General features: G+C 37.6%; 1 protein-coding gene across 1 annotated transcript in view; it reads left to right on the top strand.

Annotated features, from left to right (window-relative positions):
• The window catches only part of LOC150084218 (transmembrane protein 126), a 108,861-nt gene that overhangs the window by 65,823 nt on the left and 23,862 nt on the right, over positions 1 to 19,176 (top strand). The window contains exon 4 of the mRNA XM_090376157.1: positions 3,965 to 4,419. Within this exon, the coding sequence (XP_090232283.1) occupies positions 3,965 to 4,419 (455 nt within the window). The remainder of the gene's footprint in view (positions 1 to 3,964; positions 4,420 to 19,176) is intronic.

Below are 19,176 nucleotides of genomic sequence, written 5' to 3'. Positions count from 1 at the left end.
TGTCATTGGGAGATTAGTGTACCTATTATCTTGCAACCCCTGTTGTTTTCACACCTACCATTCAAAAAAAAAAAAAGACCAAATGTTTAGTTTGATTTAGTGCATTGCTAAATCAAACTAAACATTGTTGTGTTCTGTCGCACCGCAAAAGGACAAATTTTGTTTCATTATTTGTCAGGGATGTCGGATTTTTTATTTTTTTTATCATAGTAACTATTTTTTGTTTGTTTGTTTAGAAATCGCGAAAATGATGAGCAAATGCAAGAGTTGTGCTTTCAAATTAAACAAAAACTTGAAATTATTCAAAAGTTTGAAAACTGTGCATCCGTTAAATCTCTAAAGAACCATTATAATGTTGGTGACCAAACCATACGCGACATTTTAAAAAATAAAGGGAACCATCGTATTGGACATGCAAGCATTACGTGTTGTTTTTTCGTTTTTTTTTTTTTTTTTTTTTTTTTTTTTTGTGGTTAACCGAATCAGTGGATATGGAGGCACAACTGTATATCATCTTTGTAATTCTGGCCTAATTGCATACATGCTATTGAGGTATCCCCATAAGATCAGGAGAACAAGATGGCCATGGCACCTCTCCAAAGTGAGAAATGAGCTGGACTATAAAGAGTTCACATAAAAGAATCATACTTGTTCCTTTATGTGATTTTGCTTCACCCCATAGATACCATATCTAATTTATATTTTCAGTTTCTTAAAACTGTGGTTGGAACTCCTAAATCATGTCTAGTATCATAACTAAGTCTACGTAAAACTGTTTGGTCATTTTCGAAAAAGAAAGGAATAATAGTTTTAAAACTTGAAACAACAAACCATATATCATCATCTTCAGTAAAGGAGGTGGCAATTTATGAACTTGACAATGGATTATTAGTAGTGATGATTCTGTTTTTTAATATTCAAACAAGTCTTCCTCACTTATAAACAATTTCTTTTCAAGTTCAAGTATTATCTGTTTTCACTCTGTAAAATGCATGTAGTAATTTAGTCTATTATATTGTCATTTGCAATGAGTCTCGAGAAATTACTATTTTGTAATGGTGAGACTTTTTTGTTCTTGAGAAATACACCTCACATTAGCCATTGACAAACGTAGTGTTCAGCCACAAGACTGAATGAATCATCGACTCTGTTCAGCAGGCAAGCAAACTTGGTCTGCATTCTTAGGTATGTATATTTATAGTATGCAGTGATCCCAGTGACTTTGTCTGTTGTAGTACTAGTGATTTAAAAAATTGGCTACCACAACATGTATTGATGAGGACACATTACAGAAATGAAAATATCAGTGAAAATAATGCGGTTATAATTATAATGCAGTATGTTATAATTACAATGTTATAATGCAGCATGCATTATAACACAATAAATTTACTTTTGTTGAAAAACCTCTATTTGTGAAATGTAATGTTGAATGCTCTAGTCCCCTGTAATGAACCAAGCTGGTGCTGCATAAGTTTTTCTTCCTTGCATCACATTGCTAATACTAATTTTATTTCATGTACAGCCAGGCCTCGTGTAACGCGAGTTTCATTAACGCGTTTTTCAATTACTGCTACAGTCGGTCCTTGTATAACACGTGTTTACATTACACGAATTCAATCATACACGATTTATAAATAGGGGAACGATATCTTATATAACACGAACCGAATTCGCTTATGCACGATTCGCCTTTGTGTTTACAAGAAATGGCAGTCGAACGCAGAATCACCCCAACCGAACACAACACGATAGGAATGAAGAGAAGATTCTGAAAATGTATTTGTTTTTTATATCGGTGAAGGGGAAACACATTTCACCATAATAACGTAAAAACCAACACAATTCCAGCTATCGATATAATCGCAAATGCAATTAGATGGAGTTTACTACCAGTTTATAACAGATTCCAGTAGCAGAAACGCAACTGGAAATTGTTTCATGGTAGTAACCCCCAGAAATGTGCTTTAGTAAAATGTGAGTGTTAATAGTGTATCTCGGCCTTTACGGTGTTGTTTATTCAGTTGCTACACGGGCGCAGCTTTGTTTATGTGTATCAAGCGTGCCTCCTCATTTTGTAATTGTGCTTTATTCCCTAAAAATTAGTAAAATACTTAAAAGGTGTGAAAAGGAAGCGTCCTGGCGAAGACACTGCAGATTCAGAGAGAAAAAAAGGAAAAGCAATATCGATAAACAGAGGCGGACTGGGTCAAAAATTCTTACCCGGGAAAATTTATAGTGGCCTCATACTACGGTTTATGGCCAAAATCACACCGGCCTCCGGGATTTCCCGGGTAAGGCCTATGGCCAGTCCGCCTCTGTCGATAGAGAAAAAATATGAAATTGTGAAACGCTTTGAGCAAAATGAAAGACCATGTGATATTGCACGTGCTACAGACCGAAATGAGGCAACGCCGAGAATTAGAAATAATGCAGAGAAAATAAAAACAACTTTCATAGCAGGAACAACACGAAGTGCAATTAAAATCCATTAGATTAAGACACAAAGAATTGGAAGAGATGGAATGGCTGTCATCTGTTTGGATAGAAAATCAAACAAAAAACAAGTTTGCTTACGATAGAAGCAAAAGCATTAGCAATATTTTATTACGTAATAGTCGTAATAAAATACGTAAGCATTTTATTACGACTATTTTATTTCATATAATAATTTTTTTACTATTTTATTAATAATTTTATTATTTAAATAAATAATAAAAAATAAATATTTTTTATTATTTATTATATTATAATAAAAATTAAAAAAATATTATAATATTATTTTTTATTACGTATTTTAATCGTTATAAAATACGTAAGTATTTTATAACGATTAAAATTACCCGATTATTTATTGTGTTTGGTAATGTTTTGGTTCCAAATGTGTGTTCAATCTTGGGTGGTCGGCACCTAACCCCACTTTTCCCATAGGGCCTGTTGTTTATATTGCACGATTTTGCATTGCACGAGGGTTTCTAGGAACACAACTATCGTGCTATACGAGGACAGACTGTATTTGAAAAAATTATACCACTTTTCACTTTATACAATGCAAATTTCTAGTTAACGTGATTTTTTTATGTGACAGTTGAAAAATGTTTGAATCGCGCGTTAAGCTTACCCCACGTCAGACAGGCAATAAACAAACGTTTGCCTGCTGCCCACCTCAGTGTGTTCCATCAACCATTGGAAGAAGACGTGTTACTTGTTTGTCTCCCGCTAATAAAGTCAATGCAGACTTGCATTTAAAAATTCTAATTGTTAAATGAGCCAGATGAAAATGTTACCGCGAAGGAGATAACGGTAAAAGAACTAGATCAAAACAAAAGGTTTGAGGTTCTCTGGGATATTTATTTTGCCAGGGCCCAGAGAAGATTGCTGTCGGCTATCGGAAATTGATTGATGAAAAGAGAAAGCCAACACTGTTCCAATATTTCCGCAAGTCATTTGTTCATTGTGTATTTTATGTCAGAGGTTCCCAAACTTTCTCGGTCCATGGCGCACCTAAACCAAAAGAAATACCTAACAGTTCCATTTATTAAGTAGTTAGGTCCAAACAACTTAATAAGAAATGTTGAAACTGTGAAATACCTCGAGCTAGTAGTTTGCGTGGTGTCTGACAGATGTCGAGTATCGCTGTGTTTCCCTCAAAAATTTAAAATATTCCGTGGCGCACAATTTGGGAACTGCTGTTTTATGCAATAAACATTTAATTCCATAATCATTTTCATTATCTTTTACATTGCATACAGTTAAAAAGTATTTTTAAAATTCTTTATGGACATTCCAGAAGGTCAAGGACCAATTATAATTTTTGCTGTTGTTTTCATTTTGCGCGATGCGCTCGCGGGACGAATTAATCGCGTTAATCGAGGTCAGCCTATACCAGTTTTCTCCTTATATATATATATATATATATATATATTACTGATTTATCTTATTTTGTGTGTATATATTTATACAGGTGGCCTTTATTTCACGGATTGAACATTCTTTCTGGTTGTGCAGCAGTATCAGGAGTTTACTGCAATCATGTTTATCGGAAAGCTTTACGTTTGAAGAACTTTGGAAGATTTAGTACCTACTTACCTCTTGCAGTCATGCCAGCTTTGCTTACTCCATTACTTCATTCAACTTTAGTACTGCCCGATATATTACTTGGGGAAATAAAATGTTCTCTGTGTCTAGATACAAGGGCTAGTGCATTACAATTGATTTCTGGAGTTATTTATCCATTATTATTATCTCCAATTATTAATTTTTATTTTGCAGACCGGTATTATACATATGCCGTTCCTTCAGTAGTAAATGCACGCAAAGAGTTTTTCAGCTTGTGGTATAAATTGACACGATTAAATGCTCCAAAATTTGGAATTTTACTTATGATTCAAACCTTAGTTGCTATATTTATTACACAAAGTGAGAGTGAAAGCACATTTAAAATACACATGAAGTTACAAGATCATGATTAATTTGTATTTAGTGCAAAATCTGTATTAGGTACTCAAAAAAATTATTTTATAAATAAAGAAATCATGGCAGTTCAAGAAAAAGTTTAAATTTTTTTGCTGAATGTTAAATATTTTTAATTAATAATGATTACTGCAGACAAAGTACAGGGATACCTTACATAACATATAAAGTATCCCCATATAGAATGTTCCTGCAAAACTTGACTACTTTTCAAAACTTGTTTTCAGAAATGATTGCTATAAACTGGAATTGCATTCTTCGTGTGGTGTTAGTCTTCCACTGCTAGTATGACATTTAACAAATGATACTCTTTTTTTTTTTTTTTTTTTTTCTGTAAATGAAATCAAATCCTCCTTAGTCAGAATGCTGGGTGCTAGAGGGCCAGTCTCGATAGTCAAGTGATTTTTGTGCTGTGTCCTTTTGTGCCTAAAAAGTGACTTACCAGAACCTGTCAATCAGTTAGTATACAACAGTAGTTAGCATTAGTAGAGGCATATGATGCAAGAAAGCAAGCTTATGCAGCATTAGCCACTCCCATTTCACCCCCCCCCCGTGTGTTCGAAATACCTGTCCAGCTGAGCCTTAAATTTATTTAGGCTATTAACTTCCACAACAAGGGATGGAAGTCTGTTCCACCAACCACCTACCCACTGGCTAAAGACAAATTTCCACACATCTATTCTACATCTGTCTTTCCTCAATTTGAGTTTATGCCCTCTCAAGTGATTATTCTGAGCAAGAGGAAGAATCCCATCAGCATTGAGCATGCTCAAACCATTCAAGGCTTTATACCCCTCTATCAGATTACCTTGCCGGTGCTTAGTCTCCAGACACTGTAATTTGCAAAACTAAAGAGCAACCCTTTGTTCCATTCACTAGTCTTGTTGCTCTTCTCTGTAATCGTTCCAGCAGCTCTACATCCTTCTTGATATGAGGCCTCCAGACCTGTATACAGTACTTAAGGTGTGGCCTGACCATTGCCTTATACAAGGAAATAATCACTTCCTTATCCCTGCTAGAAAAATTCCTGAAATTCCTGTATATCATTGACAAGACACCATGAGCTACTCTTGCAGCCCATCTGCACTGCTCAGAAAACTTCATATCTGCCTGCACAATTACTCCCAGGTCCTTTTCATTCTCTACCACTGTCAGTGTAGTAGCACAGAGTTGATACGTTGCTCTGGGGTTACATGTTTCCCATATGTAGTACTTTACATTTGTCAATGTTAAACTTCATTTGCCACCTCCCAGCTGAACCTCTCCAGATCCTGTTGCAGCAGCATACTGTCAGTAGTGTCCTTAACAACCCTGCCAACCTTTGTATCATATACAAACTTGGACACATTAAGCTTGATATACCATCATCAATATCATTTATAAATACAGTTGTTGTTATTTGGTTTTTAGGAGCATTAGTAACTAAGGCCATATTGCTCCGGGGATATGCAGTGGTCATTCCCTGACCTTTCTGCATCCTCCGTATTTGGTGGTCACAGGGCTGGAACCCCGGTCTAATCAGGAAGCGTGTGCTACACACTGCTGCGCTCTGCCCACCTGGCTACGGAGGCACCTTGTAAATACAGAAAACAACAATGGACCTAACACTGAACCCTGAGGAACTCCACTAATAACATTAGTCCACGGCGAGTAGTGTCCATTGATTACCACTCTATCTTCTCCCCCCTCAACCATCCTTTTATCCATAGCAACAGTTTGCCTCCAATGCAACACTGCTCCAATTTGTGCAGCAGTATCAAAAGCCTTTCTAAGATCCAAATACAAAATTTGTATATAATATCAAAGTTATTCCCTGCATCCAGTTCTTTTGTGACTGCATCGTAGTATCCAATCAAGTTGATCAGACAAGACTTTCCCTTAACAAAACCATGCTGTGTCTGAGCTATAACTGAAGTCTTGTCTAGATGATGCTGCAGTGCTTCTTTGACCAGTGCCTCCATTAATTTTCCTGAAACAGAAGTTAAACTCATATCTATAATTAATTGTGTCAGCCTTTGATTCTCCTTTGTGAATTGGGGTCACATTTGCACATCTCCAGTCTATGAGTACCTCCCCCGAGTCCAAAGAAGCTCTCATAATTAGGGCTAAGGGTTTGCTTACTTCCTTTGCTCCCTCCTTCAATATAACTGGATAGATCCCATCCACCCCAGGTGCCTTTTTTATGTTTATCCTCTTTCCTATGTTTATGTTTATCCACTTTCCTCTCAGTTATTACAAAATCATCTAGCTCACTGCAAGAGTTTACTTCACTTCTGGCATTCCCCTTCCTGAATAACTCCTCATGTGTGAATGTAGATGCAAAATACTCATTTAGTTTGTTAGCTGCCTGAGCAGGATCATCAACAGTTGAACCATCAATATGCAGTGGACCAATCTGATTCATCCCTTTCCTTCTAGAGTTTCCATAGGTAAAGAACTATTTTCTGTTTTGCTTTGCATCCTTTCCCAAGGATTTCTCATAATCTGTATTTGCCTGCCTAATCTCCTTTGTGACTTGGTTACAGACCAGCTTATATCTATCATAGGCTTTCATGTCACCCATTAATATATATATATCCCATGCATTTTTCTTCTCTGCCATATGTCTCATTACTTCATCTGACATCCATTTAGGCCTAAACCTTGAACAATATTTCTTAGTTGGTATGTAAAGCCTAGTAGCTTCCTAGATAAATTCTTTGAATGCGTCCCATTTTGAATTTGCTGTTGGTAACATCATCAGTTGGTCCCACTGTATAGAATTTAAATACTGTCTCAGACCATTGTAGTCGCCTTTACGAAAGGGAAAACCCTTCCCTTTACCCCTGATGGTAGTTACCTCTTTGAGTAAATCCCACTTCAGCACACTGTGATCACTGCCACCTAGTGGTTCCTTTATCTGCAGATTCTTAATGCATGAAGAATCAGTACTGATAATCAGATCAAGAGTATTACTCCCTCTAGTTGCCTTCTGAACATGCTGATTGTAGAAAACAATCATCCAATAAATCCACAAAAGTCTTGCTAGTGTGCGAGTGACCAACCCACAAATTCTGGTCAATATCTGGGAAATTAAAATCCCCCATTATAAGACTCTCTGATTTACTGGCCCACTCTATTTCCCTGTACAGTTTCTTATTGTACTCATCAGAGTCATTAGGCCTATAGCACACTCTTACTCTCAATTTTGATCTTCCGATGCTTATGTCACAGCAAACTGACTCAACACTGCACTGTCCAGCGATGTCGACTGGCTTCACTTCCTTGGATTTTATGTGTTTCTTAACTAATAGTATAACCCCTTCTCCCTTCCTATCCTTCCTGTACACGTTGCACTCCCCAAAATTTCAGTTCTGCATTCCTTATATCTTAGTAAAATAATAAGAGGAGTTTACCTCAATATAGTGCGTAAAACACTACCGTATGATACCCTCCAGAAATTAAAATGGAAAAAATGAAAAAAATCGACAACTTACCAGTACATTAGAGTAAAATATAATTAAATAATCAATTTAACACAATTCAAATCAATTTAAAACTCAAATTAAATTGATTTGAATTGTGTTAAAATTACCGAATCGGGTTAAACCGATTCGGTAATTTTCATTCCTGTGATCATGACGTACGGTCAAAAAGCGTTGTCAGCTTCAGGAAGGAAAATCGTTTTGAATATTTTCGTTAGATTCTTTTAATTGCATTAATTTGAGTTTTAAATTGATTTGAATTGTGTTAAATCGATTATTTATATTTTACTCTAATGTACCGGTAAGTTGTCAATTTTTTCGTTTTAATTTCTGGAGGGTATTATACGGTAGTGTTTTATTAATATTATTATCAACGTAGAACATATTGAGTAGTACAGCTCTGATTCATGCTATCTAATTAATTTTTAAACTCTTATTGACTATTTCATTCACTTCCTGTCTCTCCAGCAGTAAACTATCGATACACACAACTATGGGAGATTTTTTGAATGGCTTGGTACAGAATTACATTGAATCTACACTAAGGTTAGTGTAGTTAGCATATTTCTTTTCTAAAATATTGCCTTCAAAACAACATCGTTCCGAAGTTTGCCAGGGTGAATTTAAATCAAAAAATTTCAGGCATAAAACAACTAACACTGGCGACATCGTGTAATACTGTTAAGCTTGCCTTAAAATCTCGATATTCGAATAAACAAAAATACCCTTCTCAGGTTAGGAAGCTTCGCGATAAATTAAAAAATTATCTACACCCGAACGATTGGTCTGTATTGAAGACCGCCATAGATTTGCGACGGGAAGCACAGGCCTCATAAATAAAAAAAACAGACACGTTAATAAGTTGCAAACATTATCGGATAGGTCAAGACACGTTCATGCGAATTCTAACACATTGTCGAGGGCTTGCGACCAAGTTCATACGAGTTGGGTGACATCCCCCCCACAGACACACAACGTGCTACCACAGAATATGTCAGCTAGTTCACGAACATCCCCTCACCCAGTATCCAACGAACCGACATATCAACAGGTTACAAATCTTTCCTCGTGTACGCTATCGCAGGACCAGATTTCGCTTTTATCCAAAGGACTAAATTATAATTTACCACCTCAAAAACTGCCTAAAAACAATGCGTAATTGATATTGAATTTGGACTTCGTAATGTTCCACAAAAAGATGTATTTATTCAACAAGTTAACCAAATAGTGAATAACAAAAGAAACGTGACTTCCTAAATTGAATACACGTGACAGTTTAGCTTTACGAGAACTTCAGGGAAATAAGGACATTATTATACAGAGGGCAGATAAAGGAGATACAGTGGCAATACTAGATAAACATGATTATATTAATAAGTTAGATTCAGTTGTGTCAGATACCTCCACTTATTGTGAAGTAGACCCGGCACTGTTTACCAATTTGGTCAATCAATACAATAAAACGTTAACCACATATCGAAAAAACGACTACATTACTATGGTTCAGTTAAAAGGAATTGAAGTCCAGAACATGCAATATTCCTGCACTTTTCGGTCAGGTAAAATTACACAAGACTGGGTTTCCTATTCGACCTATTGTTTCCTACAGGAAATCGGCATTTTCATCCTTAGCCACACATGTACATAACATTATAAAACCCTTTAGATAGGTAATACAATTTGGGATTAAGAACTATGATGCATTATTTAATAAGCTTAAAGACTGTAGAATCGGCGACAATGACAATTTATTCTCACTAGATGTTACCTCATTATATACGAATGTAAGTGTTGAATACACATTAGATATTATTTGGGATGTGTTAAATAAAAACTCGACACTGATTAATTATACGAAGCTACCTATTAAGGAAATTTTTCACTTAATTAAACTGTTAGTTGAGGCTAACTACATCACCTTTCGAGACAAGGTGTACAAACAAATTTTTGGATTACCAATGGGTTTGAGCCTGAGTGGCTTAATGTCAGAGATCTATCTCTCAATGATTGAGCAGATACATTTGACACCTTTTCAAACCCGTATCACATACTATGGGAGGTATTTAGCATTAGTAGAGGCATTTGATGCAAGAAAGCAAGCTTATGCAGCATCAGCCAAAAAAAAAAAAAAAAAACCCACTTCCACTTCACCCCTCTGTTCGTTCAAAATACCTGTCCAGCTGAGCCTCAAACTTATTTAGGCTATCAACCTCCACTACAAGGGATGGAAGTCTGTTCCACCAACCAACCACCCGCTGGCTAAAGGCAAATTTCCGCACGTCTATCCTACATCTGTCTTTCCTCAATTTGAATTTATGCCCTCTCAGGTGATTTTTCTGAGCTAGAGGAAGAATCCCATCAGCAAGCTCAAACCATTCAAGGCTTTATACACCTCTATCAGATCACCTCGCTGGTGCTTAGTCTCCATTCACTGTAATTTGCAAAACTTAAGCCTTTCTTCGTAAGAGCACCCCTTTGTTCCATTCACTAGTCTTGTTGCCCTTCTCTGTACTCATTCCAGCAGCTCTACATCCTTCTTGAAATGAGGCCTCCAGACCTGTATACAGTACTCTAGGTGTGGCCTGACCATTGCCTTATACAAGGGAATAATCACTTCCTTATCCCTGCTGGAAAAATTCCTGTATATCATTGACAATACTCCATGAGCTACTCTTGCAGCCCGTCTGCACTGTCAGAGAACTTCATATCTGCCTGCACAACCACCCCCAAGTCCCTTTCATTCTCTACCACTGTCAGTGTAGTACCACAGAGTTGATACGTGGCCGACCGGGCTAGCCGAGTGGGTAAAATACCTGCCTGGCAACCCAAAGGTCGCGGGTTCGATTCTCGCCTCGGGCTGGATCAAAGTACTGCAAAAACCTTGGGAGGTGCAATATGGCCACAGAAGCCGATGCGCCAACAACTACCAAATCAAAAAAAAAAAAAAAAAAAAGTTGATACGTTGCTCTGGGGTTGCTGTTTCCCATGTGTAGTACTTTACATTTGTCAATGTTAAACTTCATTTGCCACCTCTCAGCCCATCTGCTCAACCTTTCCAGATCCTGTTGCAGTAGCATAGTGTCAGTAGTGTCCTTGACAACCCTGCCAACCTTTGTATCGTCTGCAAACTTGGACATTAAGCTTGATATACCATCATCAATATCATTTATAAATACAGAAAACAATAATGGACCCAACACTGAGCCCTGAGGGACTCCACTAATAACATTAGTCCACGATGAGCAGTGTCCATTGATTACCACTCTCCCTCTGTCTTCTCCCCCCTCAACCACCCCTTTATCCATAGCAGCAATTTGCCTCCAATGTCACACTGCTCCAATTTGTGTAGCAGTCTTCCATGTGCAACAGTATCAAAAGCCTTTCTAAGATCCAAGTATATAATATCAAAGCTATTCCCTGCATCCAGTTCTTTTGTGACTGCATCATAGTATCCAAATTGGTCAGGCAAGACTTCCCCTTAACAAACCATGCTGTGTCCGAGCTATAACTGAAGTCTTGTCTAAATGATCCTGCAGTGCTTCTTTAACCAGTGCCTCCATTAATTTTCCTGGAACAGAAGTTAAGCTCACAGGTCTATAATTACTTGTGTCAGCCTTTGATCCTCCTTTGTGAATTGGGGTCACATTTGCACATTTACAGTCTATGGGTACCTCCCCTGAGTCCAAGGAAGCTCTCATAATTATGGCTAAGGGTTTGCTTACTTCCTTTGCTGCCTCCTTTAATATAACTGGATAGATCCCATCCACCCCGGGTGCCTTTCTTGAGGTTTATCTTCAACAGTTTCTCCTCCACTTTACTCCCAGTTATTTCAAGATTCTGTAGCTTACTGCTAGAGTTGAATACACCTCTGGCATTCCCCTCGCTGAATAACTCCTCATGTGTGAATGTCGATGCAAAATATTCATTTAGTTTGTTAGCTACCTGAGCAGGATCATCAACAGTTGACCCATCAATATCAAGTGGACCAATCTGATTCATCCCCTTCCTTCTGGAGTTTACATAAGTAAAGAACTCTTTGCTGTTTTTCTTTGCATCCCTTGCCAAGGATTTCTCGTAATCTGCCTTCGCCTGCCTAACCTCCTTTGTAACTTGGTTGCATATCAACTTGTATCTATCATAGGCTTCTGTGTCATGTGTTAATTTGTAAGTATCCCATGCATTTTTCTTCTCTACCATATGCCTCATTAGTTCATCTGACATCCATTTTGGCCTAAACCTTGAACAATATTTGTTAGTTGGTATGTAGCACGTGCTTCTTGATTAGACCGGGGTTCGAGCCCGTCACCACCAAATACGGAGGATGCGGAAAGGTCAGGGAATGACCACCGCATATCCCGGAGCAATATGGCCTTAGTTACTAATGCTCCTAAAAACCAAAATAACAAACAGTTGGTATGTAAAGCCTAGTAGCTTCCAAGATAAGTTCTTTGAATGCTTCCCATTTTGAATTTGCTGTTGGTAACATCATCAGTTGGTCCCACTGTATAGAATTTAAATACTGTCTCAGTCCATCGTAGTCGCCTTTACGGAAGCAATAACCCTTCCCTTTACCCCTAATGGTAGTTACCTCTTTGAATAAATCCCACTTCAGCACACTGTGATCACTGCCACCTAGTGGTTCATTTATCTGCAGATTCTTAATGCATGAAGAGTCACTGCTGATAATCAAATCAAGAGTATTACTCCCTCTAGTTGCCTCCTGAACATGCTGATGTAGAAAACAATCATCCAATAAATCCACAAAAGCCCTGCTAGTGTGTGAGTGACCAGCCCCCAAATTCCAGTCAATATCTGGGAAATTAAAATCCCCCATTATAAGACTCTCTGATTTACTGGCCCACTCTATTTCCCTGTACAGTTTCTTATTATACTCATCAGAGTTATTAGGCCTATAGCACACTCCTACTCTCAATTTTGATCTCCCAATGCTTATGTCACACCAAACTGACTCAACACTGCACTGTCCAGCGATGTCGACTGGCTTCACTTCCTTGGTTTTTATGTGTTTCTTAACTAATAGCATAACCCCTCCCCCCTTCCTATCCTGTCTATCCTTTCTGTAGACGTACTCCCCAAATTGCAGTTCTGCATCCCTTATATCTGTGTGACACCACATCTCTGATATCCCAACAACATCTGCCTTTGATGTTTTGAGCAATACCTCAAATTCATCAAATTTATTTACTAAACTCCTAGCATTGGTGTACACGCAAGTATACCTGCACCTGTTTCTATTCTTAGCTACCCTAACACAACCCATGTGTTTACTTGTACCGCAATGGCTCCCAGCAGTCTCTGAAATATCATGCATCTTGTTTTTCAGGCTTCTGCTCATTCTAATTTGCTCATGAGCAGGCTTCTGCTCATTTAGACGATGTTCTAGTTATTACCGATAGTAATACTATCCAAGACATTTTACATTCGTTTAGTAATATTCATTCTAGAGTCAAATTTACATTGGAAAATGAGGATATGGATACAAAGTCATTAAACTTTCTAAATTTCACGCTTACCCGGGACTCGAATAAAATACAATTTAGCATCTATTGAAAACCTACAAACACCGGTATGCTTCTACATTATAATAGCTATCACCCATTCACCCACAAAAGATCGATTATCTTTAATCAATTTTTTAATGCCTATAAATATTCAACGACGGATTCTGCTTTGGACTCAGAAATACAAATATTAACTAGCAGATTCTTAAACAGGGATTATTCCATTATCACAATAAACCGAATTAGGGTACAAGCTAAGGATAGGATACAAAATACTACACCAATCAACAATAGTAACATCAAAAAATACTTTATTTCTGTCCCATATGTTGAACAGTGGCACAAACAGCTTAACAGATTCTTTAAAGATACCGAATTTAAAATTGTAGCTAGGCCAATACGGAAGTTACACACTATATTGAACAATCGCTCGGTTCTTTCAGCATTCACAACACAAATTAATGATCTGGTATACATTTCTTGCAGTGATTGCGACTCGTCTTATCAAGGTTCGACCCGATTTTCTCTTAATATTCGTGTAAATCAACATGAAGCCTCAGTTCGTGCTTCTCGTTCAGCAGCGTCAGAATTAGCCTTTCGTGCCATTAACGAAAAACATACTTTTTTATTTAACGAGGCCAAAATACTTAACGTTCAACGTAATTATATGCGACTATTAATTGCAGAAACCGTTGAAATTAAATTACACCAGAATTCTGTTAATATTCGGCGGCGATAATTGATCTCTGATGCGTGGACCTTTACGCACATGCGCGAAGACAAATAATCTCTATTCAAGTATCGGGTTTAACCTGATTCAGTAATTTCCATTCCTGTGATCACGACATACGGTCGAAAAGCGTTGTCAGCTTTAGGAAGAAAAATCGTTTTGAATATTTTTGTTAGATTCTTTGAATTGCATTAATGTGATTATTTAATTATTTATATTTTACTCTAATGTACCGGTAAGTTGTCGATTTTTTCGTTTTAATTTCTGGAGGGTATCATACGGTAGTGTTCTACGCACTATATTGAGGTAAACTCCTCTTATTATTTTACTAATATTATTATCAACGTAGAACATTGAGTAGTACAGCTCTGATTCATACTATTCCTTATATCTGTATGACACCATGTTTCTGATATCCCAACAATATCTACCTTTGATGTTTTGAGCAATACCTCAAATTCATCAAATTTATTTACCAAACTCCTAACATTGGTGTATATGCAAGTATACATGCACCTGTTCCTATTCTTAGCTACCCGAACACAACCCATGTGTTTACTTGTACTGCAGTGACTCCAAGCAGTCTCTGAAATACTCTGCATCTTGTTTTCCAGGCTACTGCTCATTCCAATAGAAGCAGTGCAAGAATCACTTTCACCTCTGCCAGTGGCTACTGTTAATCTATTAGTCCTTGTATCCCCCCAAGCTAGCAGTTTTCTGACCCACCTAACACTGCCTCGATAACATCAGCAAATATTCTTGCACCCTTTCTATTTAAGTGTATCCCATCCCTGTAGAAGCAGTCTCTCCTGTTAACAAGTACAGACCAGGCTGAAAAAAATTCTACCCCTTGAGTCTTGCACAATCTTTCCAGAGCCAAACTGATCGACAAGGCTATCATCATATACTCCCTAAATTTATGTGACTCAAAGTTGTTCAAAGTCTGGAAATGCTGGGAAGACGTAAACAGAATGAAGGCTCCTGATATTAAATTTTAAAATAACTTCAGCATGTATAAGCAATATTCATTGAGTTACTTTGATTATTGTCTGCTGTTGTATCTGAGACCAAGACAACATTGCTGACCATTGGTCTACATCATAGGTCCCTAATCTTTATAAGCCTGCATGCCGGTCAACCACATCTGTATCTTATGACGTTCTAGTGTGTCAATGAGTACATAAGTCTGTTTTGAAAAGTCGCATAAATAAATAATTAGGTAAACAAAACTGAGCTGTTCCACTAAAAACAGAAAAACATATTTATTAAGAAAATACAATTTATAAATGAGGTTTTTATATGTTCATATAACATGTCGTCGAAACATTTTCCTGTTTACTGGAATTTTTTTTGTTTCTGTTTCGCTTTTACTAGTAAATCTGGATTGATTAGTGTGAACTTCAGTTGAAGATCTTATTCAATATTCATCGAAGTTCTATATTTATTTTTCATTGCTGAAAATCCAGCCTCACATAAGTAAGTCGAATTAAATGGCATTAAAACTTTCAATGCCTTCTCAGAAAGTAGAGGATATTCTTGGCAGATAGAAAGCCAAAATTTTGTTGAGTTTGAACTCTTAAATTTAACATTAAGTTCCTAATCCAATTCTGCTGTAAAGTCTTCCTGGAAATATTTTTAAAAACTTGTGTGCAAAGATTTTATATGTTTGTGGATGTCGTCAGTCACATTTTTGGTCATAGATAATGTTATCTTGGATAAAATCGTGAAGTGAAGATAACATGCTTATACCTGCTCTTTCATTAGTTTTAATTTTATTAAAAGCATTAATTTTATCACTGGAATAAAAATATAATAATTAGGATAGCCGTATGTTGTAATTTCTAATGATCTAAATTTCAAATTACCTGTGAAATCACTAAAACTGCAAACACTACTTTTAATGTTCACTAACCAACCTCTGAAGGAAGACTGGCCATATAAAATAAGAAGGAAAAAGACGGAAGTAAAGAGATAAAGTTCTATGAATTAAGTACAAGAAAGAAAAGAGGTATATTTTCCAAAAAGAAAGACTGAAATACTTGCATAGGTACAAACTGTGAACTTAAAAAGTTTAGCTTTAGTAAGATATTAACATTTAAAAAGTTTACTCTCCCATGAGGGAAATTGCAGGTTGTTTCATTAACAGCCCATGTGCTGTTATCTCACTTCTTGTGTACCAGTGGTTGGGAACCTCTGGTCTACAAGATTTTGTAAGGGCTTTTCTCCTGCTACCCCTAGCTTCATCTACCATTTTCAAGCTCCAGGAGACAGTAATCACTTTAATTGACTTAATTAGCCCAGGAAAAAGCTAAAAACATTTCTTTCCAGAAGATCCTCTTATTTATGTCACCAACAACAAAAGTTGTCGAGGGTGTCTAGCACTATTTCACAGAAACTGTTTACACCCCCCCCCCACTCTAATCAGACCAAAACTTCGCCAACTGATTCCTTGGCTCTTCATCTTCGGACATTGACATGTAACCCTTCTCCTGTCTCATAGGAGCAATCCCTACCCAACTGTGTCACAACAGGATCCGTAATCCAAACTTCTGACTATACTGATTTTTAGAACAGCTGCAATAGGTGCAATACCGAAATTGAGCTTCAAACCTTTTCTGTTGTTGCTCTTACGAGCACAAACAGACTGTTCTCCCCAAGGCAAATATGATGATGACTGTACCTGCCCAGCTTCTAAGAAAATGCACAAAAAAGTTGCTGCTCATTCAGGCATGGAGTCCCTAGTTTCCAGAGCAGCTGAACAACAGCAGACAGATTGTGACCTTCCAACACGGGGAACCACCCTAACAACGGAACATCAACCTGACCAAAACCCAGGATACAGTTGTGGCCCAGAGGCTTCAACTAGAAGAGATACTTGCAGACTGGTTTTTTGCTGTCAGAACCCAAATAAATAGCAGTGAGTGGAATCTCAGCGAGTTCACCACCATTGAGGACATGCACAAAGGCGTCACCTTAAAGTATGCTATGCAATAGTGACAACTTCAAAATGTCAGTTGGGTCACTGAGCATTCACCTGCCATTAGGAAATTCATCACCACACAAGCAAGGCTGTGAATTAGCTGGGTCCCTAAATTTTGAAAGCACGTTCCAAATGCTTTCAGTGTTTAATGAATAAAGATAAAAAAAAAAAAGTAATAGTATTTAAAACGAAAAAGGAATAAAGTTGGACAGAACACAAAATGACATTGGCAGACTAGGACTTGCACAACTGCCCTTTACAAACAGAAAGATAGGCCATGGTGTCATCGCAATATGACTTTTCAATAGGCCATAGGTTGGTGTCGATGTTGAGAGTGTAGAGAATTACGTTTGGAAAGTCTTGAAATTCTGGAACCTTGAGCACAAGGAGGGGGGGTACTGAGAAGGTGTCTTCCTGGCAAACGAGGCAACCGTGTTCCAGATATTCATGTAATCATGCTTACATGAATACCATTTTCATGTAAGCATGATTACATGAACGTCTAGATAAGCACAGATGGACTGCCTTTATTTTTAACACTAGCTCTGTGGCTTGTGGGCATGTATCGAAGGTTGGCACAAAGTGTGGATTTGGATGTTGCGTAGATTTGACCACAAGCTGGCCCACTTCAGCACCCAGAATTTAAGACCCCATAGTTTCTTGAGGCTGGTGGGAGGGGCAGCACACCAAACTTCCACAGCATAGGAGAGCACACTACTGAAGTAAGTTGCGAGGTATTTCCTGATTTTTTTGTGACTTTGCACAGATCTATTTTCATTCCCTAGAAGGCTCACAAGCTTTGGAATACTGAGCTTGGATTTACTGTTTATAGGAGAGGTTTGCATCAAGGATTACTCCTAGGAATTTGACACTGTCAGTGGGAGTCAGAACAGTTCCTGCTAATTCTGGAAGTAAGGATGATGCAGTATCAGTAGACATCATCCAGCTTGGAGTACAGATGAGATATCTTGACTTCTCAGCTGATAGGCCAAAAAATTTGGCATATTGCCAGAATGTGTTTAGAGGTATCTGTTTACCGTTTCTGAGGAGGTTTGTCGTGCTTGTGAATCACCACCATGATGTTTGCACGATAAGTAGCACACGATGTCAACACAACATATGATAAGAACACTGGAACTTGATCAATAAGTGGAACAAATATTGCAGCAAATAGAAGGGCTGAGAGAAAACCACCCTGTGGGATTCCTACATCCATGCTTTTATGGACTGTAATGTCAATAACTGGCCATGAAATCAGATTTCATGGCCAGAAAAATGGTGTGAAGATCTTGTAATTCCATACGTGAAGTATTTTCTCTGATCAGACTGTAATCAGGTTACACTAGATCTATTTGGCATGGCGTAATGGGTATGGTCAGGCCTCTGTACAAAGATTGAGTGCAACCTTGTTATAGATGCACTTCTCGAGGCATTTCAGGAAGGGAGAGGTGATTGATTTCATATGAGGCTTTTTTGGAACTGGCTTGACTCTAAGTCAGTCAGCTTGAAGCCACCTGTGCATATTTCAGTACTTTGTTGTAGAGATGGGGGTAGCTCTCTGCTGATGAAATAATAAGCAATTTTGAGACTAAAAAGAGGTATTGCATCAATATATCTTTTTACTACTACCTGACAAGTCCTATGATGGACTTGTCAGGTAGTGAATTAAGTTGATGAAACATTAAGAATTTCATTCCAAGAACATCTTTGGACATGCAGTTATCTCTCAAAAGTAGGGGCTATGCTGTTAGTTAAGAAACAAGATCTAAGGAAGTACATCCAATTGATTTTGGTGGACAATGCAGTATTGAGTCTGTTTGGTGTGAAATAAACACTGGGAAAGGAAAAATGAGAGTAGGTGTGTGTTATATAGGTCTAATGAATCTGATGAGCAATAATGCAGAGAAGCAGAGTGGGCCAGTAAATCAGAATGTCTTATAATGGGGATTTTAACTTTCCAGATATTGACTGGAACTTGTAGATTTGGTCACTCACACACTAGCAAGA

The sequence above is a fragment of the Mastigoproctus giganteus genome, chromosome 6, assembly GCF_048544385.1.
Source record: "Mastigoproctus giganteus isolate SK-2022 chromosome 6, ASM4854438v1, whole genome shotgun sequence".
Taxonomy (NCBI): domain Eukaryota; kingdom Metazoa; phylum Arthropoda; class Arachnida; order Uropygi; family Thelyphonidae; genus Mastigoproctus; species Mastigoproctus giganteus.
Note: the sequence above shows the minus strand (reverse complement) of the source record. Positions and strands in the feature narration are given on the sequence as shown.